General features: G+C 35.7%; 1 protein-coding gene across 4 annotated transcripts in view; it reads right to left on the bottom strand.

Annotated features, from left to right (window-relative positions):
* Window positions 1-24,212, bottom strand: part of epha3 (eph receptor A3) — a 144,281-nt gene that overhangs the window by 28,199 nt on the left and 91,870 nt on the right. For all 4 annotated transcript variants that reach the window (XM_058082512.2, XM_058082511.2, XM_058082513.2 and 1 more), the window contains exons 7-12: window positions 14,160-14,322; window positions 12,683-12,788; window positions 12,077-12,141; window positions 10,097-10,222; window positions 6,333-6,518; window positions 1,315-1,376 (exon numbers count right to left, since the gene is read on the bottom strand). In XM_058082512.2, coding sequence (XP_057938495.2) covers window positions 1,315-1,376; window positions 6,333-6,518; window positions 10,097-10,222; window positions 12,077-12,141; window positions 12,683-12,788; window positions 14,160-14,322 — 708 coding nt within the window. The remainder of the gene's footprint in view (window positions 1-1,314; window positions 1,377-6,332; window positions 6,519-10,096; window positions 10,223-12,076; window positions 12,142-12,682; window positions 12,789-14,159; window positions 14,323-24,212) is intronic.

Genomic DNA, 24,212 nt, shown 5'->3' with positions numbered 1-24,212 from the left:
ATGAAAGTTGGAGGCGCCTAACTTAACGACTGCACTTTTTAAGAAGAGTTATGAAGTTAACCTTTATCAGATGTGGAATTCTCTCACCTTTGGTCTGAAATGCGCCAAATATTTGTGCTTAATTCAGCCATAACTGAAAACACAAGAACTGTTGGGGATGGAAATGCAGAGGAAAACTCAAATATCAGTACAGGTAGCATTTAAGCTAGTAGTACCTTGCCACCTGTTGAGTTCAAGTATTATACCTTCGTTTAATGAGAAATTACCACTAAATATCATAAACACAATAACCACACTGACTGACTGGAGATCTGCTCTGTAAATAAAATACTGGAAATACAACAAAAAAAGCTCAATGCTCCCTTCTTTTTTGTTAAAGTAGCTCAACTTGTGATGAAAGTTGGAGGCGCCTAGCTTAACGACTGCACTTTTTAAGAAGAGTTATGAGGTTAACCTTTATCAGATATGGAATTCTCTCACCTTTGGTCTGAAATGCGCCAAATATTTGTGCTTAATTCAGCCATAACTGAAAACACAAAAACTGTTGGGGGTGGAAATGCAGAGGAAAACTCAAATAGCAGTACAGGTAGCATTTAAGCTAGTAGTACCTCGCCACTTGTTCGGTTCAAGTATTATACCTTTGTTTAATGACAAATTACCACTAAATATCATAAACACAATAACCACACTGACTGACTGGAGATCTGCTCTGTAAATAAAATACTGGAAATACAACAAAAAAAGCTCAATGCTCCCTTCTTTTTTGTTAAAGTAGCTCAACTTGTGATGAAAGTTGGAGGCGCCTAGCTTAACGACTGCACTTTTTAAAAAGAGTTATGAGGTTAACCTTTATCAGATGTGGAATCCTCTCACCTTTTGTCTGAAATGCGCCAAATATTTGTGCTTAATTCAGCCATAACTGAAAACACAAGAACTGTTGGGGATGGAAATGCAGAGGAAAACTCAAATAACAGTACAGGTAGCATTTAAGCTAGTAGTACCTCGCCACTTGTTCAGTTCAAGTATTATACCTTTGTTTAATGACAAATTACCACTAAATATCATAAACACAATAACCACACTGACTGACTGGAAATCTGTAAATAAAATACTGAAAATACAACAAAAATAGCTCTATGCTCCCTGCTTTATGTCAAAGTAGCTCTACTTGTGATGAAAGTTGGAGGCGCCTAGCTTAACGACTGCACTTTTTAAAAAGAGTTATGAAGTTAACCTTTATCAGATATGGAATTCTCTCACCGTTGGTATGAAATGCGCCTCGATTGTAGTAAATAATTCCAGACATCTACTCACCCTCAAAAAGCTGTCCAGTGACCCATTCTCCATGTATTCTGTGACGATCATGACAGGCTTACCTGCAAAAGAGGAGGACACTTTAAGTACATCGGTTTTTGGTATTACTTGTTTGGGGTTGTCTGTGTGGAGTTTTTTCTGTGCGTGTGTGGGTTTTCTCCGATTACTCATTCCACAAATATGCATGTTTGGTTAACTGGAGATGCTGGTTATCCAAACTAGTCATAGTTTTTAGGAGCTCCACCAGGTCAGCTGTCAAAGAGTGACATCTTTACTTCAGTGTAAATCCATACAGCCTTGCTGTCATCTGTACTTGATCAAACTGCAGCCACCAATGGGGTTTGCTACAGAGGAAAAAAAACAATCGTTTTAAACATCTTTTAAATCAGCCGTTGTTAAATCAACAGGCGTGGTGTCAGGGCTTGTTTGTGTCACAGATGGCTTTGTTCCATGTGCTTCACTCTCGACTTGCCACCAGCCATATGCTTCGTCTCTGTTTTACCCTGATGAATTTGACTCGTTTTTCTTTCCACGTCTCGTGTGAACTTCCTTCACATCTGGATCACAAAGAACGTTGTGGCACCAGTGGTGAAACTGGTTGTTAAATGTAACAAATCTATCACCCCCAATAAAATACATTCTAGTCCTCTACATTCACATTCTAGTAATGATTGATTGCTTTAATTAAATCAAAGCAGATACGACCGAGCTGATCTGATATCAATTACTGTTTTGAGCAGCATGTCCTTTAATACATATATGCCAACCTAAACCATGTAAACCAGACATTTTTCATATGTTTTATGTTCAACAAGGGAGTGTATATTTATTATCATGTAATGTGTTGTCAATAATAGTAACAGAAACAGACACACAAGTTATGTTGTTATTTGAGTTATATATATATATATATATATATATATATATATATATATATATATATATATTCTGGCGTAGGGTGACATCACGGTTTACTGTCTACATGGAAACGACAAGCCGGTTTTTAGATTTTCCCACGCTGAAAGCCATATTGAATTAAATGTAAAGCAATGCAGAAGTAATACTGTGTAAGAAATAAGTCATCATTTTTGTACAGTTATGCAAATGCAGTCGTTACATCGCGGTTCAAATGTTGCACCCTCACTCCATCGCAGTTTTTCAAAACTTAATTAATATTATTTATTATTTATTATTTATTATTTATTATTTATTATTTATTATTTATTATTTATTATTTATTATTTATTATTTATTATTTATTATTTATTATTTATTATTTATTATTTATTATTACACGGGAGCCAGGCAACATTTTGTTGGCAATTTCACTACTGTGTTATTGTACAATGACAATAAAGAAAGTCTATGTCTATGTCTATGTTAATCAATAAATGATGGCTGTTTGGTGGTTGTTTGTCAAAACTTATGCACATGTAAGATAATTATGCATATTCTTCGCCCAAATTAAGCATTTCGCTCATAAAAAAATGTAGTGTAATATCTGTGACCTGTGCGTCTTTAAGAGGCGGGGCCTTGGAAGTCATGTGTGTGATGTAATGTGATGTATTACTGTACAGTTGCTGAGTGTTAGCATGGTTAGCAGTGTGATGGGTGCCACTGACTGGCTGGAGTTGGAGTTGTGACTGACAGCAGATCCTGTGGGAATGTTCACTGCGCCATTGCGGTAGTATTCTATTACACTGGCCACTAAGGTGTCAGGAACGTTACACTGAGACATTAGCCACCAAGTATGTTAGCAATGCTAACATGTGAATCTATCTAATGTCTTATTCTCTTATTATGTCAACTATATTGGGTAATACAAGCGTGAAAGTGAGTATGTAAGACATAAATAAGACTTGTAGTTGTGTGTGTTGCTTTTTTGGTTAAGAGTTGAGTTTTAATTTGCTGTGGCTTACTGCCACAACTTTAGTAACTGTAAGAGGTTATTGTGCTTACTGAATTTAGGCAAAAATACATTCATTTTGCTTAAATATGAATTTTTTTTTACTAATAATAGGCCGTGTTCAACAACCAAACAGCATAATTTATTAGTATGTTTTTGAAAATACATGATCGTATGAGGGCGGCACGGCGGTCGAGTGGTTAGCGCGCAGACCTCATAGCTAGGAGACCAGGGTTCAATCTGTGTGGAGTACTCCGGGTACTCCGGTTTCCTCCCACATTCCAAAAACATGCTAGGTTAATTGGTGACTCCAAATTGTCCATAGGTATGAATGTGAGTGTGAATGGTTGTTTGCCTATATGTGCCCTGTGATTGGCTGGCGACAAGTCCAGGGTGTACCCCGCCTCTCGCCCAAAGACAGCTGGGATAGGCTCCAGCACCCCCTGCGAATGAATGAATGAATGATCGAAAGAAGCTGCAAAATTCCAAGTTTACATTCCACAAAATACTACAAACCATTTCTAACAAAAAATCTAAAAATGGCTATAATGAAAAAAAAAAAAAAATCTATTATTATACAAATTAAACAATAAAATAAACATTATAATGTGGAAGACGCCCCGAAAAGAACATCACAACCCCGTTGTCTTTAATTTATGTGACATTTTTTCCACTTTAATGTTCTCGTTTAACCATCTAAGCAACATAGTTTGTCTCAATAAACTCACAAAGCTTACTTTTACAATCATAGTTTATACATCTCTGTCCTACCTCCTACATCACGGTGATGGATGGCAGTGTTTATTAGAGGAAGGTTTTATAGTAGCCGAGTGGAACACACAACCTGGGTTCCTCCCTCGTGTCGGCTGGCCTCTTCGCTTCCCCCCCGTTTTTTTGTTCGGATTGGCACCAAAGATAAAAGGCCCTGCAGCCCCTTTGTTGTGTCGTTCTGCAGGTGTGGATGAGTGAGTGCGTATGAGCGACAACATGCACGTGTGTTTGTGTGTCTCTGAAAATATGCAGCCGGTGGATCAAGCCAAAAGCAGCAGCGAGGTAAATGGAGTGTGAAAGTCTCAGGATTATTAAGAATTAACAGGAGCACCTTAATAAATCACCCGCATCCATGTGTGTGTGTTGTGTGTGTGTGTGTGTGTTTGCAGAGCAAATGGACCTAAAACTGAGCCTTGCTCCCGGGCTGCTCGGGCTCATGCACATATGTTCAGGGTTTCCCTCACACTCTCACAAACACATCCTCTGAACAAGGTCCAGCGGCACCGAGCCAAATTGAACGTGGCATTTTGAAGGTGCAACATTAATATGGAAGTTACATACAGTACTTAGGTTGGTTAAATTTAATCTCAACGCTTGCCAGAACAGTGGGTCAGCCATTTTTTTTTTAACACCCTTACTCACACATCACAAACCAACAGGACCAATTGAACCCTAAATGCCTCCTTCACTCAAAGTGCAACCACATGTGCAACACATACTGTAATTGTACCTTGTACTATGCAGGTATATATGCAAAACAATGCTATTTTATATACACATATAACATATATAACATATAACCCGCAAGGCATGTCGGAGCTCAAACACACACACACACACACACTTATTCCAATAAGAAGTTACGAAGCCAGTAACTTGAAAAAAAAAACATACAGTTATGTTTTTCGGTTAATGTAGAGAAAAAATTTAGGCTTTGTTTGTGTACATTTTCTGGAATCTTAAAATACAATGCGTGAATCCAACTGTGGGGCGTCACGGCGGTCTAGTGGTTAGCGTGCAGACCTCACAGCTAGGAGACCAGGGTTCAATTCCACCCTCTGCTATCTCTGTGTGGAGTTTGCATGTTCTCCCCGTGCATGCGTGGGTTTTCTCCGGGTACTCCGGTTTCCTCCCACATTCCAAAAACATGCTAGGTTAATTGGCGACTCCAAATTGTCCATAGGTATGAATGTGAGTGTGAATGGTTGTTTGTCTATATGCGCCCTGTGATTGGCTGGCGACCAGTCCAGGGTGTACCCCGCCTCTCGCTCAAAGACAGCTGGAATAGGCTCCAGCACCCCCGCGACCCTCGTGAGGAAAAAGCGGTAGAAAATGAATGCCCTTCGTGAATTTTTAGCACAAAATATCCTTGTTAGCATCCATTGCGTTTGAAATTGTTTTATATATGCAAAACTATAATTGTATAACTATGAAAGCTCGTTTTTGTAGCAACATTTCTACCTTGAATGGATTGATTGAATTGAGTTTAGAAAAACTGATTCGGTTAGAGTAGGTTTCGGTTAGAGTCCAACATTTTGCTAACCAAGGTTCCACTTTACATAAAATGTTTCTTTTAAATAATAAACTTTTCACATTTTTTTTTTTAGGTTTTGGCCTACATTTGACTCCTTAGGATAGAAGTATTTTCTAAAATGTCAGACAATCCAGCTGGATTGAATTAAAAAAAAGGGCAGAGAGAAATTAAGACATTGAGATCACACAAGAGAATTAGAGAATTAGAATGAGGGGCCTTAAAAAAGCGAAAGCAAAATTGAGGACAATTAAGTGAAGCTCTTGTGGTATTTTATCCACCATATAGCAAAGCTTCTTAACAAGACTCATGCCTCTGGGAAAAATAGAGGCCAGCCATGTTTCTCCGCGACAAAGTTCAGACTCATTATTTCGTTTTTTTTGCAGTCTTTCCTTTTTAAAGACTCCTTCTGTGTGCTAATGATGTCCTATAAAGAGACCCAGAGGGGAGCAAGCAAGAGATATGGATTTATGCCCGCTAAGGACACAGCTTTGATCACAGCACATTGATCTGCAGAGATTTACACCACGGCAATTCGATAAAACTGCTGCGCTTTTCACTAAAGTGTCGGCCACTTTAGGGGCCATTTGTCAAAGACATTTTCAGATCAAAATCGGTGAAAAGACTCCTAAGAGACGAGATCTGTCATGGAATGTGGATACAAATCATACATCTGATCTCTCCATTTGTATTCTTCTATTGCCTATCTCAGTAATCCAGCATTTTACCAGTGAAATGTTTTATTTTGAAAAGAAAACCTAGACAAGGACATCAAGTGGTTGTGTATCGTGAGGGATAAATTTGACTTACTGCGTGTTACCACACCCTCCAGCCTGATTATGTTGGGGTGGTCAAACTGTCCCATGATTGACGCCTCAGCGAGGAAGTCACGTCTTTGTTTGTCTGTATATCCTCCTTTTAAGGTCTTGATGGCCACGCAGATCTCCTTCTTGCTGGGCAGCTTCAGTCGACCACTGCACACCTCGCCAAACTCCCCTAAAAGTCAAATTGTGCAGATTTCAGTTTAATCTGAATTTATTGCAAATTTCAAACAATTTCCTTCCTAGTTCTTTCCTGCATGGGCTACGCACTCCACTGTAGTTCAACTAGCGGAGTCCAGATCCCCGAGATCTGGACCTTTAGCATAGAACTTAAGCATTTTACTTGACAGGGTGTTCAGGGTGACCAGGGTTCAATTCCACCCTCGGCCATCTCTGTGTGGAGTTTGCATGTTCTCCCCGTGCATGTGTGGGTTTTCTCCGGGTAGTCCGGTTTCCTCCCACATTCCAAAAACATGCTACATACAGTTTTTGAGCAAATTCAAGTCTGAACTGAGGTCACAGAAAATAAGCAGCCTCAGAGCCCAAATACGAACAATCCATCCGAATCCTGATCCTGTAGGTCAGCAGTTCTTTTTTTTTTTTTTTTCCTGCGTCAGGCGTAAAAGTGGGGATTGCTTGAGGAAATGTTCTGTAAATGGACCTATTTGCATTTTAGTTGAATACCCCCTGCACGACATTTTGCTTGTTCACAACGTGTAATGCATACTAATACTGTATTGCGCTACCGATGTGTTGGTTGTCTTATCAAGAGTACTGAAGTTAATCCAATGGTGTGTTTGCGGTTTACTGAGAAAAAAAAATATTGTGTTGTTGCATTCAAAGTTCTTGAAGATGGAAACTTTTATTACATGCTGATCTCACAGTAAACCCATTTAACAATGGGTGTTCCTGATTAATGCAAATACAAAGCTTAATGGAGATAATTCCCATCTAATTGTCATTGCCTTATTGTCGGTTAGTAAAAGTGGATGCTGGGTGAGTCAACATGCTCTGATTAGCATTTCTCGCTGGTCTGCGTGTTTACTTCATCCTGTGCCAGCATGTGTGTGTGTGTTTTTTTTTGGTCACAATGTACAGTGGGCTGTGCGGGAAGGCTGCATGCTTCAAATGCACCCATCAATGCTGCAGCTGGCTACAGGGATTTGGCCCGGCTTTAGACAAGTGGATCAAGAATGCGTGCGCTACAATACACAATATATGCATATGGAGCGTAAGGTGATGTCAGACCTAAGACATTTGCAGATCTCTCTCGCTCTTTCTGGCTCATAGTATAATTTCCCACTGCAACTCTGGGCTCACAGAGCATGGGTCAAAATCTGGACTTGAAGCAACTGTGTCTGGAATAATTTAAACCAGACTAATTACAACCTGTCTAAATACCAACATCATGCCTTTTCTTTTCTGCTCGGTTCTATCCAGCAGTGAGCAGACCAAGCCGGGGCAAAGGAGCTCTTTCTGTGGTCACCCTGAGAAAGTGGAGATCTCGGTTTAATAAGACTTGATTAGGGACACTCACTTCCTGTTCTAAAAAAAAAGAAAGTATCTCACTTTGATGGGAAAAACTCATGTTCTGTCTTTTAACACACAATCACCGACAGGCAAGAGTTGAACATTGATGTTAGTGTATATGACAAAAGTGCTATTATGTGTATTCCGTAAGGGTAGTACTACGATCTTGTAAAATTTCATGCATTTGATGGATTGCAATCAAAACCAAGACCAATCATGGCAAACACTGATTGACACAATTGAGAGCTCAGTATTTGGGTATAGAGGTCCCTCTTACAGTCATCCCTCCTTTATCACAGTGAATTAGTTCCAAGTCAATTTCCAGGAAATATGATTCCTTACTTACTATAAATGGAATATTATCACAGTTAGAGCATAGAAAAGCTGTACTTCCTTCTAAATCTGTTTTTTTCACATTATAAGAGCCCCCTAGTCACCTTTACACTCATATTACTCAATATAGTAGACATAAGATAATATGACATAATATACACTCACACATGTTAGCTTTGGGATAGTTTTTTTTTTTATTTATTTCTCTTTTTATGTCTCTTTAATGTAACATGATTTGACTTAATATTATTAGTGAATATATATATATTTGTAATTTAGTTCCTTTAGTGCAGTGATCGGCAACCCATAATGTTGAAAGGTCATATTGGACCAAAAAACATAAAACAAATGTGCAGCTGCAAAAAATGTAATGCCTTATATATTATTATTATTATTATTATTATTATTATTATTATTATTATTATTATTATTATTATTATTATTATTATTATTATTATTATTATTATTATTATTATTATTATTATTATTATTATTATTATTATGAAGGCATATATTATTCTACTATATTAGCTATATTAGCCTACTATCAAAATGACTAAGTTGGTTACAAATACATAATGGCCCCGTTCCCTACAGAATGTAGGGAATGACGCACCACGTGACTACTCTGTTGTACGATGCCACCTCAAGTTTAACTTCATTACAATATTAATAAATTATGTTTCATTGCTTTGATAAAATTCAAGAAATGCAATAAAGAAATCAAATTTTTTATGTCATTTTTTTTGACACGCAACCAACGTAGCTATCCTGGTGTTAACTTGAGTTATTCAGCTCCGAACCGTAGTAAGAGCGACCTGACTTCAGCAGAGAAGGAAAATATTACTTGTTGCCTTCAACCAACTAACATTCCAGACCGAATGAACTTCCTGGTTCAAAGGTCATGCAAGTTCACCCTACATAGCTGTCCAAGGCAAATGCCTGTAACACTCAGACCCGAGCAACAAAACACAATAATATCCCAAAGTGTCATTCCAAATATATACTGAGGAAAATCAGAAATCACTTTATAAAAACCACTTTGTTACAAAATATGTGCCTATGAAGGGATTGTGTTGTTACCCGTTTAATGTGGCGTCTGTTTTCGGACATGACTGGTCAGCTTCTCAACATCGGGCATTTAAGATGAATGCAATGAATGCAAATTATTTGTTCCAATAAACGTTTAATCCTCTTTTCTCCTCAGTTATATTTCTATTTTTCCCTTTGGGGATCCATAGCCCATCACACAGCGTTGGTTTATTTACAACAGGCATCCCGCCCTGCTGATAGAAACGTGTATCGCAGGCTATGACGTAAATCTTCGTTGACAGAAATGTTGAAATTAAATTTTTAAAGCATTGTAAAACATTAAGAATGTTTGTGTCATGTTTGTCTTCCTACAGAAACGGTATTAAAACAAAAGATGCATTTTTCTCCCCCATCTTTTTTCCATTGTCAAACATTTTTTAAAAAGCTCCAGGGAGCCACTAGGGCGGCGCTAAAGAGCTGCATGCGGCTCCTGAGCTGCGGGTTGCTGACCCCCACTTTATATACACATATATATATATATAATACAAAGACATCGAAGAAGGAAAACCGATTTAATGAATCCACCACAACAACTGCTGTCTTTTATCGATTTCTTTGTCCGTCAAAAGAGTTAAGAGTTAAGCTTTAAAGAGGCTGGGACATTAAAATGCTTTATCATTCCCAGTAGCTCATTTTATGGCATACACTTAACATAACCTGCCACTGCACTTAAAACCCAAGAGCCCTTCATGTGTTCCATATTGTGTATCGTACACTTTGTGTGAGTAAAGCAGATTATTTGTTTATATTTAGATGCATGCCATTCTGTTTTTTTGTATTGTTTTTGTTTGTTCTTACCTGCTCCAACCACTTTATCAATGGCGATGCAGGAGGCATCCAGTTCCTTAGCGAACTCATGCACAGCTTGGCTTGGGTCCTCGTAGGTGTGAGGGTCTACGTAGGTCTTAATCCCCGGCAGACGCACTGTAGCGGAAAGAACAGATTAAGAACCGTCCAACTCATATGGTTCTAAATCCTGGAAGCACCATAATTCAATCAAAACTTAAAAAAAAAAAAAAAAAGAACAATTTCCAGCTTTTCCAATGATGTAATCTCCTTTGTCTCCCTTAGTTCCAACATGTCAGTAAACACACAAGGATCCTCTGCAGAAGTGAGTTAATACACTCAAACATGTGCTCCGACATCTTTACAGATGTTTTTCAATTGATAACTTGATCAGTGCTGCTTTTTGTCACATTGTGTTCATTTTTCTTGACTGGCGGCGGAGGAGTCCCACAAAGACAAAAGTCCATCAGAGACATGACAGCTCATTTAAGGCGAGGTCACAACTACACATACCATTTTTGGCTGTGCAATTTTTGGCGTTCCCCAAATCGCTTTTTTTTTTTGTTTGTGGATAACGTAGTTGCAGTGACCATGAAGAAGTAAAGTCTCGACACGCATGGAGGACATCCAAAATATCCCAACGAGCGTCAGCCACACTAATTACGTATGTGGGTTTGCACGTGCGGCCCATTGGGTGCTATGCAACCAAAAGTGAGTTCACTCCATTATTTTTCTGTATAATCAATCATATTTAAACTATGACGGAAATCTCAGCAAGGTCCTAAATGTTACCTAAATCCTTTTATGATGTTTATTTATTAAATATAGTTTTATGTTGAAACACTATAATGAGGTTTGTGTCAACATGGTATTAGCATAAACACCATGTGGCTTTATTTCGTTTGCTAATTCGATGCCAAAAACTCAATCCAGTTACTCGGTCAGAGGCATCACATACTATATTATACTATGAACCAGGGGTCTCAAACACACGGCCCGCGGGCCAAATGTGGCCCGCAGGACACTAGTTTGAGGCCCCCGCCTTGATATGAAAGTTTAATGTTAGTGCGGCCCACGCAAGTTTGATATGGATGCTGTATGGTATCATGTACCCAGAAAAAATTATTACGTTTGATTAATGTTCATGTTAAAGGTTAAATAACTGTTAATAGTTATCCTCCCTATCCGTGTGGAAGTGGTAAGTTCTTGGCTATTTAAGTTTAAAGGAAATAACTTGAAGGCTACCGTTTAGGTCGCTAGCTCTCTAGTTTGCGAGTTAGCATGTGTCTCAAGACCCTGCAGTTGCGCAATATGTTGTAAATAAAAAGAGTATAAATGTGACTATAGTCGTGTTTTGTCATGTCTACAGGGCTCTAATAATGCTTTGTTCATTTTAATCTCAAAAAAATAATTTGTCTACCCACCAACTATATGTGGTTTCTTAAGTTTTTATTATTTGTCGTTTTATTATTATTATTATTATTATTATATTTATTTATGACTGATTGATTGATTTTCTTTATTCTTGATTTGTTTATTTATTTTTCATCTTATTTTGTGCAGAAAAATAAAAATTAAGATATTTGAGAACAGTGGAATGTTTTATCAGAGCTTTTATTGTAGAAAATCGGAACCAAGCACTGAAAAAGTTTGTATATTTTTCCGTTTTTAATAAATGCGTTTTTTTTTTTTTTTGGAAAACCTGATGCGGCCCAGCCTTGCCTAGACCCTAGCTCCAGTGGAAAAGTGCTATACAAATAAAGTTGATTTGATTGGATTCCAAATTTTGAAAATGATATTTGTTTTCATACTAGCATACCAACCTTTCCTATTTGACCTTTTCTTGTTGTTTAGTAGTGCAAAAATGCTATAAGTAAACACAAAATGAATGAAACAATCAAGCAGTTCCGAATGCAACCAGCTAATTGGAGTTCAGTGACCCGTTAAGAGGAGACAGGAAAGATTGAAGAAGAAAAACAGCCCGGTACTTACAATGCCCATTGCCAAAGTGCAGTCTTTTCTCATCAGGATGTTTGGATTTGCTATGGCAACAAAACCTGCCAATCCAAACAGAGAACGTCAGAAGCTGTGCCACGTCTAATAAGGCTTGAGCCATTGGCCAAGATCGGAGGTCTGATATGGCCGCTTACATGTGTGTGTGTGTGTACGGTGAGCGTGCATCGTCTCAACACTTACAATGCACAACGATGAGCCAATTCAAGAAACAATACAAGCAGTTGATGTTTGCTAAATACAAGAATGAAGAGTCTTGAACCAGTCATGATGTGCTATATATATCACTATATTGACACTTACTATGGTACCCATTATGTCATTGGATGGTCATATCACCTCGTACTTCGGTATGAGGTGCATTATTTAAAAAAAAAAAAAAACCTTAAACTATATTATGGAAAGCAGGAAGTGAACAAATGTAACAGTTACTGATTGTAAAAGTACCAGATTGAGGGGTAGGATTTAATAAGCTTTGCTTCTTCCTACTCCTTTTGGACATGTGGAACTGTGAACTGATTATGTGATGCACTCAATTGTAATCTGATGCATGTTCAAATGAAATAAAACCACATATCCACCAACCTGCCAATCAGGACGTAGAGCAGCACAGTCAGCAAGATGATGGCCACAGCTGAAGAAATGGCGATTAAAACAACCTGACTACTCTCACCAGAGATGGAGAAGGCAGCTAAAAGACACAGAGGAACACGTAGTTAGCGGTTTGGTGTTCACAGCAGTACGTACTAAACATTTGTTACGTCTGGATGATTTACACCAAGGGTGTCCAAAGTCTGGCCAATGACTCTTTTCTATTTTTATCATAATAATTTAACATAAAAACTTTAAAAAAGCAAACATTTTATGAATATTAAGTTGAAATCCACAATAACAAAAGTCAGAATTTTGTGAGATAATAATGTTGTATTATTGTGAGGAAAAATCTATGAAGATGAACGAGTAAAACAAAATTATTTTTTTGGAATATTAGGTTGGGGAAAAATATTATATCATCAGAATAAAGTTAAAATATTATAGGGACAAAGTTGAACTATTACGAGAAAAAAATTTAGAAAGTTGAAATATTTGGAAAATTAAAAAAAAAAATGCTGTAATTTTATAAGAATAAAGTCCAAATTTGAAGATTAAAAAAGTGTATTCTAATCAGAAAATTTGTTTTATGGGAATAAAAAAAATCTCATAAATAATAAAAAATTCTTACATTTTAGTACCATGGATAATATTAAAGAAAATATATTTTTTATTTTTTTAATTGTAAGATTTATGAGAAACATTTGGGGTAAATGAGGTTGGGAAAGACTTAAAATATTGAGCTGAAGTCAAAATGTCATTGGGGTAAAGACAAAATAATATTATGAGAATAAAACTTGTTTAAATATGTTGAATCTTGAAATATAGCTGTAATGTCACAATAATAAAGTAAAAAATAAATTTTACAGGAATAAACAGGCCCGAAAATAATGTCATTTTACTAGCATAGACTAGAAATATTAAAGAAAAAATATGTTATTTTTAATTGTCATATTATGAGACAGAAACAAAACTAAATAGTTATTAGAAAATTAGTTTGGGGGGAAATGTACTACTGTACTTTATGGACATAAAGTTACACAATTATGATTAATTATAACTAAATTGCAACAAAAAATGGGTAAAAAAAGTTGTCATTTTAAGAAAAGAGAAAACAATATTAAGAGAAAAAAAAGAAAAAAGTAAAAATTTTATGGATATTAACTAGTTGAAAAAACTAAGTTATTAATATTATAGGAATAAAGTCATAATATTATGAGAAGAAAATATATAAAGATTATTGAAGAAGAAACGTGAAATATTTTGAAAAAAAAGCAAGAGCAAAAGACACAAAGCTGAGATGCAGTTTTTAAACTTTTTAGTGTATCTATTATATTAAAAAATATCAAAGTGGCCCCTGCATCCTTTCATTTTTCTGCATGTGGCCTTTAGTGGAAAACGTTTGAACACCCCTGATTCATACATTTGCGCAACAGTCCTTCATACCCCCTGCAGCACATCCACCACTTACAGTCTGGACTGGTCTCAAACTGGAAACTGGGACTGCTGGCTCCGTATCCAGCAGCTGTGCGGGCTCTGATCTGCAGCAGGTAGGCAGTGTTGGGCTTCAGACCGTTTAGAGTCACATTACATCCCCTGGCCCGAAGGATTGTGTAGCTGGTCTCTTGTTCCTCCTGGAAGATAAAGAGGCAAGGATACAGACAGAGAAATGAAATACACACAGACTTGGGTCCACACATTAATGAATACAACATGTGTAGTGTATCATATGAGAAGGTGGGCTGTCATAAGCGCGCACACCCAAACAATGCAGACAGTTTGACAGCATCCCACCCCTTATCTGATGAATTACGGCTTTTCTATTTTACGGCTTCTCTCAATGCCGGTCTACGCTGATAAAGCGATGCAAGAACTTCCACACTGACTCTACACCTTGCGACCAGATGTGGAGGGAAGAAAATAGCGGACAAAAGACAGTACATGAAAAAACATAAAAGAAAATCACAGTGTTTTAGTTCTATGGATTGACACTATTGCTTGGTAAGTATATTAACATGTTTAATAAGCTGAAGGCTTAAGCTTTCATGTATATTTTTACATTAGTTATATAAATAAGGATTTTTACAAAATATTATTACACTTTTTTACAGTAAGGTGCGACTAGTATACCTATGTATATATCTAATTTAACATGTCATTTTTGACCCACTTATGGAAGGTTGGGGTAGTAACACAAAAACAAACATTTCTTACAATGTATAAAAGGTAAGTTAAAAATGTGAATGGCATGATATCAAAAACATGTTTTTTGAGGAATACCTGGAATATGAAATGATAAAAACCTTTCATTACGAAGATATTTCAAGAAAACAACCTGACCGGGTCATTTTTGACCCACTTATGGAAGGTTGGGGTAGTAACACAAAAACAAAAATGTCTTAAAATGTATAAAAGATAAGTTAAAAATGTGAACGGCATGACATCAAAAAATGTTTTTTGATCAATACCTGGAATATGAAATGATTAAAAAAATTTAATTACAAAAATATTTCAAGAAAACAACCTGACCGGGTCATTTTTTACCCACTTATGGAAGGTTGGGGTAGTAACACAAAAACAAAAATTTCTTAAAATGTATAAAAGATAAGTTGAAAATGTGAATGGCATGATATCAAAAACATGTTTTTTGAGAAATACCTGGAATATGAAATGATAAAAAAATTTAATTATGAAGATATTTCAAGAAACCAACCTGACCGGGTCATTTTTGACCCACTTATGGAAGGATGGGGTAGTAACACAAAAACAAAAATTTCTTAAAATGTATAAAAGATAAGTTAAAAATGTGAACGGCATGACATCAAAAACATGTTTTTTGATCAATACCTGGAATATGAAATGATTAAAAAAATTTAATTACAAAAATATTTCAAGAAAACAACCTGACCGGGTCATTTTTGACCAATTATGGAAGGTTGGGGTAGTAACACAAAAACAAAAATTTCTTAAAATGTATAAAAGATAAGTTAAAAATGTGAATGGCATGATATCAAAAACATGTTTTTTGATCAATACCTGGAATATGAAATGATTAAAAAAATGTAATTACAAAAATATTTCAAGAAAACAACCTGACCGGGTCATTTTTGACCCACTTATGGATGGATGGGGTAGTAACACAAAAATTTCTTAAAATGTATAAAAGATAAGTTAAAAATGTGAACGGCATGATATCAAAAACATGTTTTTCGAGGAATACCTGGAATATGAAATGATAAAAAAAATTAATTACAAAGATATTTCAAGAAAACAACCTGACCGGGTCATTTTTGACCCACTTATGGAAGGTTGGGGTAGTAACACAAAAACAAAAATTTCTTAAAATGTATAAAAGATAAGTTGAAAATGTGAATGGCATGATATCAAAAACATGTTTTTTGAGGAATACCTGGAATATGAAATGATAAAAAAATTCTTTATGAAGATATTTCAAGAAAACAACCTGACCGGGTCATTTTTGACCCACTTATGGAAGGATGGGGTAGTAACACAAAAATTTCTTAAAATGTATAAAAGATAAGTTAAAAATGTGAACGGCATGATATCAAAAACATGTTTTTCGAGGAATACCTGGAATATGAAATGATAAAAACCTTTTATTACGAAGATATTTCAAGAAAACAACCTGACCGGGTCATTTTTGACCCACTAATGCATCTAAGGGTTAATGTCAGTTGACTAATTTTATATGAAATCTACAAAATAATGTTTACGCGACCTAAACTACCTTGGCGATCTACTGGTAGCTTGATCGACGTGATAGGCACCGCTGGTGCTAAGTGATGAAAATGTCCTGGTTTTCTTTATTTATTTTTTTTATTTATTTATTTTTAATTTTGTGAAAAATAAAAAAAAAATATTCACATTTTGTATTTTTTTATTTTTTTTTTAATTTTTTAATTTTTTTTACATTTTTAAAAAAAAATTAAATTACCTGATATTCTTATTCTTTTAAAATATCGCTTGAAAAGAGTGATATGTTCCTACAGGTCGATTTTTCCACTTGAAAAGAAACATTATTTTTAATCATTATTTTTCATTTCCGAGATTTGTGGTCACCGTAGCAGTTTTGCACGTGTAGAGTCAAAGTTTAGGTTCAGAAGACATTAAATCCATACTGGCTCTATCTATGAATCAGGTGGGTGGGCATATTCCCCGTGAATGGATACCCCCCCCCCCCCTGCAGCTGTAGTAAAAATGCCATTTAGAGGAATTACTACTGACCCATTATGCTGACCCCCTATCACGTTTCTCTAACCTCACCTCAGAGCCTCGCAAGACTCAATTCTGTTTAACAAGATTCATGTCTGAAGCTAAACAACGGAGATTGGACAATATTAAAACATCTAATAATCTATTTGGGATTAATTTAACATGAATTTAATCATGAAAATACATTTCCCAATAAAGACTGCAGTCCAAAAAACATTTTCAAGAGAATCAAATCCGTCTTTCATTGTGTTTATGAACAGACACCCCTTTTTAAAACCCCCTTTTTATAACGCCCAGTAATGGGAGGGATCAGGCTTTTATAGGGCACAAAGCTTTTTTAACTGGTATGTGTGTTGGGGGGGTAACTGATACAGCAGGCCTGCATCAGGATGGCTCCTCATCGTGCCCATAAATCTACTCACAGCTTGTCACCATGAAGTGCTCGGGACAGCATGTGATCCCTTGAAAATTACACACAGGTGTGGTAAGGGGACCTTTGTGTGTGTGTGTGTGTGTGTGAAGCAAAGCATCGCAATGCCCAAGCCGTGTGATTATGGGCTGTCTATGTGTGTCCCACCATTGCCATTGCAGTTGCCATATAGCAGGGATATAACGAAATATAGCCGTTTTCTGCTTTGGCAATCTAAACAAAGTTGAAGAAAATGATTGCCAGTATAAACACACACACACACACACACACACACACACACACACACAAACTAAACAGGATTCCTTCCATCGAAGACCAAATAAACATACCAAACTAGCACATGTGAAGGTCTCTACGCTCTCGAGAATACACCACATTCAAAAACAATATTTTTTCTACAATGCACTTAAGAGCCCTTTTAAGTACATGGATCCTTATTTTGGGTAAAGCAATAATGAAATCATGCTCAATATTATAATATATTCTAATTAGAATATATGAATTAATATATCACGCTCTTTTGTGGTTTAATACGGTCTATCAATAGTCAAAAATATGCATATTTAAGCACATTTTAAAATAAAAATTAAAAATTTTAAAGCATACCAATGGCTAAATTAAATAAAATAAAAATACAAATGTAAATATGCAGCATCGGTCACTAGGCGTCTAATGTTACTGTAATGTTCTAACGACAAGCATCACACTTGATTGCCAAAACAACAGACTTTTGTTGCAGGTTTGAATGAGCTCACAACAGGCACAATACTCACAATTTACACCAACACACAAGCAACAGTGTTTATTATGCCTACTATTTTGGGTACTACAAGTGTAAAGGTGATCATAGGGTTGTTATTTCATGCCTAGAAAGCTCTAATGATGTTAAAAACTGCATCCACGATGTCATTAACAGGTTTGAAGATGAAAGAGTATGAGAACAAACAAATATTATACCATCCGAATAAAGTTAAAATATTATAGGAACAAAGTTATTATGAGAAGAAAATTTAGAAAGTTGAAATCATTTGAAAAATTAAAAAAATTAAAAATGCTGTAATTTTATGAGAATAAAGTCCAAATTCGAAGATTAAAAAAGCGTATTCTAATCAGAAAATTAATTTTATGAGAATAAACTTGCAGTATTATTTCTCTTATTATTATTGGGTAATACAAGTGTAAAGGTGACTATAGGGTTGTTATCTCATTCCAAGAAGGCTCTAATGATGTTAAAAACTGCATCCACAATGTCATTAACAGGTTTGAAGATGAAAGAGTATGAGAAACAAACAAAACAAAATCATTTTTTGGAATATTAGGTTGGGGAAAAATATTATATCATCAGAATAAAGTCAAAATATTATAGGGACAAAGTTGCACTATTATGAGAAGAAAATTTAGAATGTTGAAATAATAATAAAAAAAAATTAAAAATACTGTAATTTTATGAGAATAAAGTCCAAATTCAAAGATTAAAAATATTAGAAAGATTAGAAATATTAAAGAAAAAATATGTTATTTTAAATTGTCATATTAAAGAAGATTAAAAAAGCGTATTCTAATCAGAAAATTTTTTTATGAGAATAAACTTGCAGTATTATTTCTCTTATTATTATTGGGTACTACAAGTGTAAAGGTGACTATAGGGTTGTTACCTCATGCCTAGAAGGCTCTAATGATGTTAAAAACTGCATCCACAATGTCATTAACAGGTTTGAAGAAAATCATTTTTGGAATATTAGGTTGGGGAAAAATATTATATCATCAGAATAAAGTAAAAATATTATAGGGACAATGTTGCACTATTACGAGAAGAAAATTTTGAAAGTTGAAATAATTTGAAAAATAAAAAAAATTAAAAATGCTGTAATTTTATGAGAATAAAGTCCAAATTCGAAGATTAAAAAAGCGTATTCTAATCAGAAAATTTGTTTTAGGAGAATAAACTTGCAGTATTATGAGGGAATATTCTTACATTTTAGTACCATTGATAATATTAAAGAAAATATATATTTTTTTAAATTGTAAGATTTATGAGAAACATTTATTTGGGGAAAATGAGGTTGGGAAAGACTTAAAATATTGAGCTGAAGTCAAAATGCCATTGGGGTAAAGACAAAATAATATTATGAGAATAAAACTTGTTTAAATATGTTAAATGTTGAAATATAGCTGTAATGTCACAATAATAAAGTAAAAAAAAAACCTTTTTAAAAGAATAAATTTTACAGGAATAAACAGGCACGAAAATAATGTCATTTTACTAGCATAGACTAGAAATATTAAAGAAAAAATTTGTTATTTTAAATTGTCATATTAAAGAAGATTAAAAAAGCGTATTCTAATCAGAAAATTTGTTTTATGAGAATAAACTTGCAGTATTATTTCTCTTATTATTATTGGGTACTACAAGTGTAAAGGTGACCATAGGGTTGTTATTTCATGCCTAGAAGGTGTTAAAAACTGCATCCACTATGTCATTAGCAGGTTTTCCATGCGCTAACAAAACTATTACTTTTATAAATAAGAAATCCTACTTTGCAATGAATTGAAATGTACAAGAGATTACTCCAAATCATGAAATTAAAATATATGCTTGAATTAGAACATGAATCCATGTCACACGGATGATTCAATGTCCGTTTTATGGCTGATACATGCCATACAAGTTGGTTGTCTGTGGTTCACGTTCTTCCATTGATAAGTCCGCATAAGCCTTTATTTCTTGATAAAGGACTTCAAATGGTACAGATTAAGGGAATTTAAGTGTGAGGCAGCAAAGTAGAAACAAGCATTAACCGTGTTGATGTGTAATGAGTCCTCATTCCAAAATGCTTTTGAACATCACGGACAATTGCGTCCTCCAGGCTAAGAGGAAAAGGACATCCAGATTTTTTTTTTTTTTTTTTTTTTTTTTTTTTACCAGCTTGAAGTTTTAATTCTTTGATGCTACATTGTGTGACTTTGTGTCTTCAGTGCCCGTGGCATCTGGGGTAACTTGCACATCTGTGAAAGTACCATTAAGGCTGAAAAGCACTTCCAGGTTTCCTAACTGCCACCCACAGAAGAAGCTTCTTTTTATGGATGTTCCTGTGTATTCCTGCAAGATTAACCGAAAGCCGCAACTGATGCAGTGTGGCTTGGTGAGAAATCAGGGTGGGCACTTGACTTGATCATCAATAATCATAAATATATATGTGATTGCTGTACAATTTGCTGCATATTCTCTTCAAAGTTAGTCCTTATATGGTTCAAACCAGTGGTTCTCAACTGGTTTGGCAGTGGGAGCCACCAACACCCGCAAGTGGCGATGCAAAATGTGGAAAATGTTCAACTCAAATTTCTCAAATACTGTACCATATATTTAATGAAAATATTAAATATTAATATTACATTTTTATATACTGTAACTGCTTTCCCATCATACCGAGGAGGCTTAAATATGGGCAGCAACACAACTGGTCTCTCTCTTTATGGCATGCTCTTCTCCAGCAGACATCTGCAGCTGTCGCCAGTTAATGTCCTTTCCCTCCTACTCAAGCTTGACAAAGTCGGCCGGGTCGTTACATTAGTTTCATATGATATTTTTTTTTCGTCAACGAGTCCAGACTACTTGAGGGAAACAAATTAAACTCACAGTAAAACCAGAATGACATCCGCACACGGAAATAACAAATGAAATGCCAGTTTAATAGTGAATGCTGAAGCGGAGCTGAAAAAAAAAAATCTTAATATTTTGACTTTATTCTAGTAATTTTACTGCTGATTTTGCCATGTTTACTGTAGTTTAGCGTTCCTGTTAAATTACATTTTTAGAACATGTGCTACTGGGCCTATTAAAGCAAAAAAAATAAAATAAAAAAAACTTCTGCGGACTGCAAATGGTCACATTTTGGACACCCCTGAAGGAATAATTAGATGAAAAATGGGGTACACTTTTAAAGCTATAATGCTTCTCAGCATTCACACAATTATAACGATAACTAATGACAATGATTATGTTTTAGTATTCAAACAAATGGCCAATAAAGTGTTAAATATATTCATGGTAATGGTAATGGTTTTATTTCATTTGAACATGCATCAGATTACAATTGAATGCATCACATAATCAGTTCCCAGTTCCACATGTCCAAAAGGAGTAGGAAGAAGCAAAGCTTATTAAATCCTACCCCTCCATCTGGTGCTTTTACAATCAGTAACTGTTACATTTGTTCACTTCCTGCTTTCCATAATAATTTTTTTTTGTTTTTAAAAAAAAAAATATATATATACCTTAATGTTAATACATTTTAAAATTCTTGGATGTGTATTTCGCTAAAACGTGTTGCTAGAAAAAAAATATATTTCTAAACGTTACAGAAACCATTATACGACCGGATGGATCACACAGTGTTTCGCATGAAAATGCCCAAGCCACAAACAAAATAGAGGAACATATGGTTTTTCAAACACATATTATCATCCTCTTACTGAATGTTCTTTCTTTTCATCTCAGTTCCTCTATTCTTCTGTCACACCATCTTTTTTTTTAATGCGTGGATTTGAGCTTATGTCTCTAAAAAACTTTGTATGCGTTCCAATGTGGCCTTGAGCCTTGGCATGCGAGTTCACCTAAAGCTTGCCCATAGGAAGAGGCCAGAATCCGGTGTTTTTATGGTGGCCTCCCACTGGTGTCCTTGTTCACTCATCTGCATGGAAGAACCTTTTGTCTGATGTTTTAAAATCCATGGCCGCTGTGGAGAATTCCCGTAGAAAGTGTGTTGGCGTTTGTGTGCATGTCCTCATGTGTCCCTCGATGTGACTAACAAGGAATCGTGCACTTTTAAAACCCACTTTTCAATTTCTTCTTCTTGTAATAAAGTAGCATTTAGTAACGTGCGCCAATGAAACAAAGCCTGTATCAGTCATTAACTTTTCCCCTTGCTGCTTTCCAGCCATGTATTTAGCATCTTAGGTAAGGGTGGCTGAGCAGGGAGAAGAGTTTAGAGAGGACACCAGTTTCTGTCTGCCTACTAATCAAGAGATTAGGGGCCAGGGTTGGCACTCGAGCAAACTGTGATCTGGGGCACACACACACACACACACACACACAATGAATTTACCCGAGTGACTAAACTTGCATCCATGGCTAATTTCACCATCAAATGTCAGCGATAGCGCCGCATCGGTGCTGAACGACAGCCTAATTCGTTCTGTGCTAATTTCTCTCACAGAGGAATGAACACGCCCGTTTACTGTCTGCCATAAAACTTGTCTCCATTAGATAGAGAGGACAGGATGAGAGGCAGGATATGGAATGGGAGGTCTAGGGAAGTCTTATATTGGCATAAAAATTAAATATCGACTCATGCCGGTACAATGTTTCTGCTTAGGCGAGTGACGGCATAATCCAGTAACAACTACCGTAAATTCCGGACTATGTATAAGCCGCTACTTTTTTCCCAAACTTTCAACCCTGCGGCCGCCAGTGGCTCTTGAGTAGAAAAGGTAAGATTAAGATCGGTAGAATATATGCGTCGAGGAAGACCGCAACTTCTTGTCTTGTGCATAAATTAAATTAGCGTGAACATACCCTCGTCATGGAAAAGGCAAAAAAAAAAGGCATATGACGCAGCTTTCAAGCTAAAAGCAATCGAAGAAGGAAAACAGAGCTGCCGCATGTAAACTTGGCATAAACGAATCGATGGTGAGACGCTGGAAAAACTGCAGCGGGAAGAACTGAAGCAATGTAAAAAGACGAAAAAAGCTTTCAGAGGTGCAGGTGGCCCGAACTGGGAAACATTCTAGAAGACAGGGTGAACACACAGAGAGCAGATGGCCGAGGTGTATTTAATATTAGTTATATTATTATTATTGTTAAGTTATATTATTAAAACTTTGAAAACTCTCTCTGTGTACCGTCTTTCTTTGTAAATATGTTTACATGTTTTAATGTGGGCACATGCGGCTTATATACAGGTGCGGCTTCTGTATGTACAAAATCGGTTTTCCTCTAAAAATGTAGTGGGTGAGGCTTATAATCAGTTACAATCAGTAACAATCAGTTACAATCAGTAACTGTTACATTTGTTCACTTCCTGCTTTCCATAATACAGTTTTTTTTTTGTTTTTTTTTACCGAAGTACGAGGTGCATTATAAAAAAAAATGTTAATACATTAATGTTAATACATTTAAAAATCCTTGGATGTGTATAAAATGTGTAAAAAATGTATTTCTAAAAGACAGAAACTATTATACGACTGGATGGAGCACACAGTGTTTCGCATGAAAATGCCCAAGCCACAAACTAAAAACTGTAGTGGTTGAGGCTTATAATCAGTTACAATCAGTAACAATCAGTTACAATCAGTAACTGTTACATTTGTTCACTTCCTGCTTTCCATAATACAGTTTAAGTTTTTTTTTTGTTTTTTTTACCGAAGTACGAGGTGCATTATAAAAAAAAAATGTTAATACATTAATGTTAATACATTTAAAAATTCTTGGATGTGTATAAAATGTGTAAAAAATGTATTTCTAAAAGACAGAAACTATTATACGACCGGATGGAGCACACAGTGTTTCGCATGAAAATGCCCAAGCCACAAACTAAAAACTGTAGTGGGTGAGGCTTATAATCAGGTACGCGCTATAGTCCGGAAATTACAGTACTTTATTTTGTTTTTATTCATATGTTTGTGTCAGAAAAATTCCAGCTTTCCAAATTGTATCATTGCCAGCAGTATTTATTGTATCAGTGCTGCAAGTAACAATTATTTTCATAGTCATTAATCTGACGCTTGTTGTTTTGATTAATCGGGTGATCAGTTAGGTTAGATTAGTGGTCCGCAACACAAAAAATAGACAGAAATTTTGAT

The sequence above is a fragment of the Doryrhamphus excisus genome, linkage group LG12 (assembly GCF_037039965.1).
Source record: "Doryrhamphus excisus strain RoL-2023G ecotype Guam linkage group LG12, RoL_Dexc_Guam_v1.1, whole genome shotgun sequence".
In the NCBI taxonomy this organism is placed as follows: Eukaryota; Metazoa; Chordata; class Actinopteri; order Syngnathiformes; family Syngnathidae; genus Doryrhamphus; species Doryrhamphus excisus.
The sequence above is the reverse complement of the archived record's forward strand: the minus strand, read 5'-3'. Positions and strand labels throughout refer to the sequence as shown.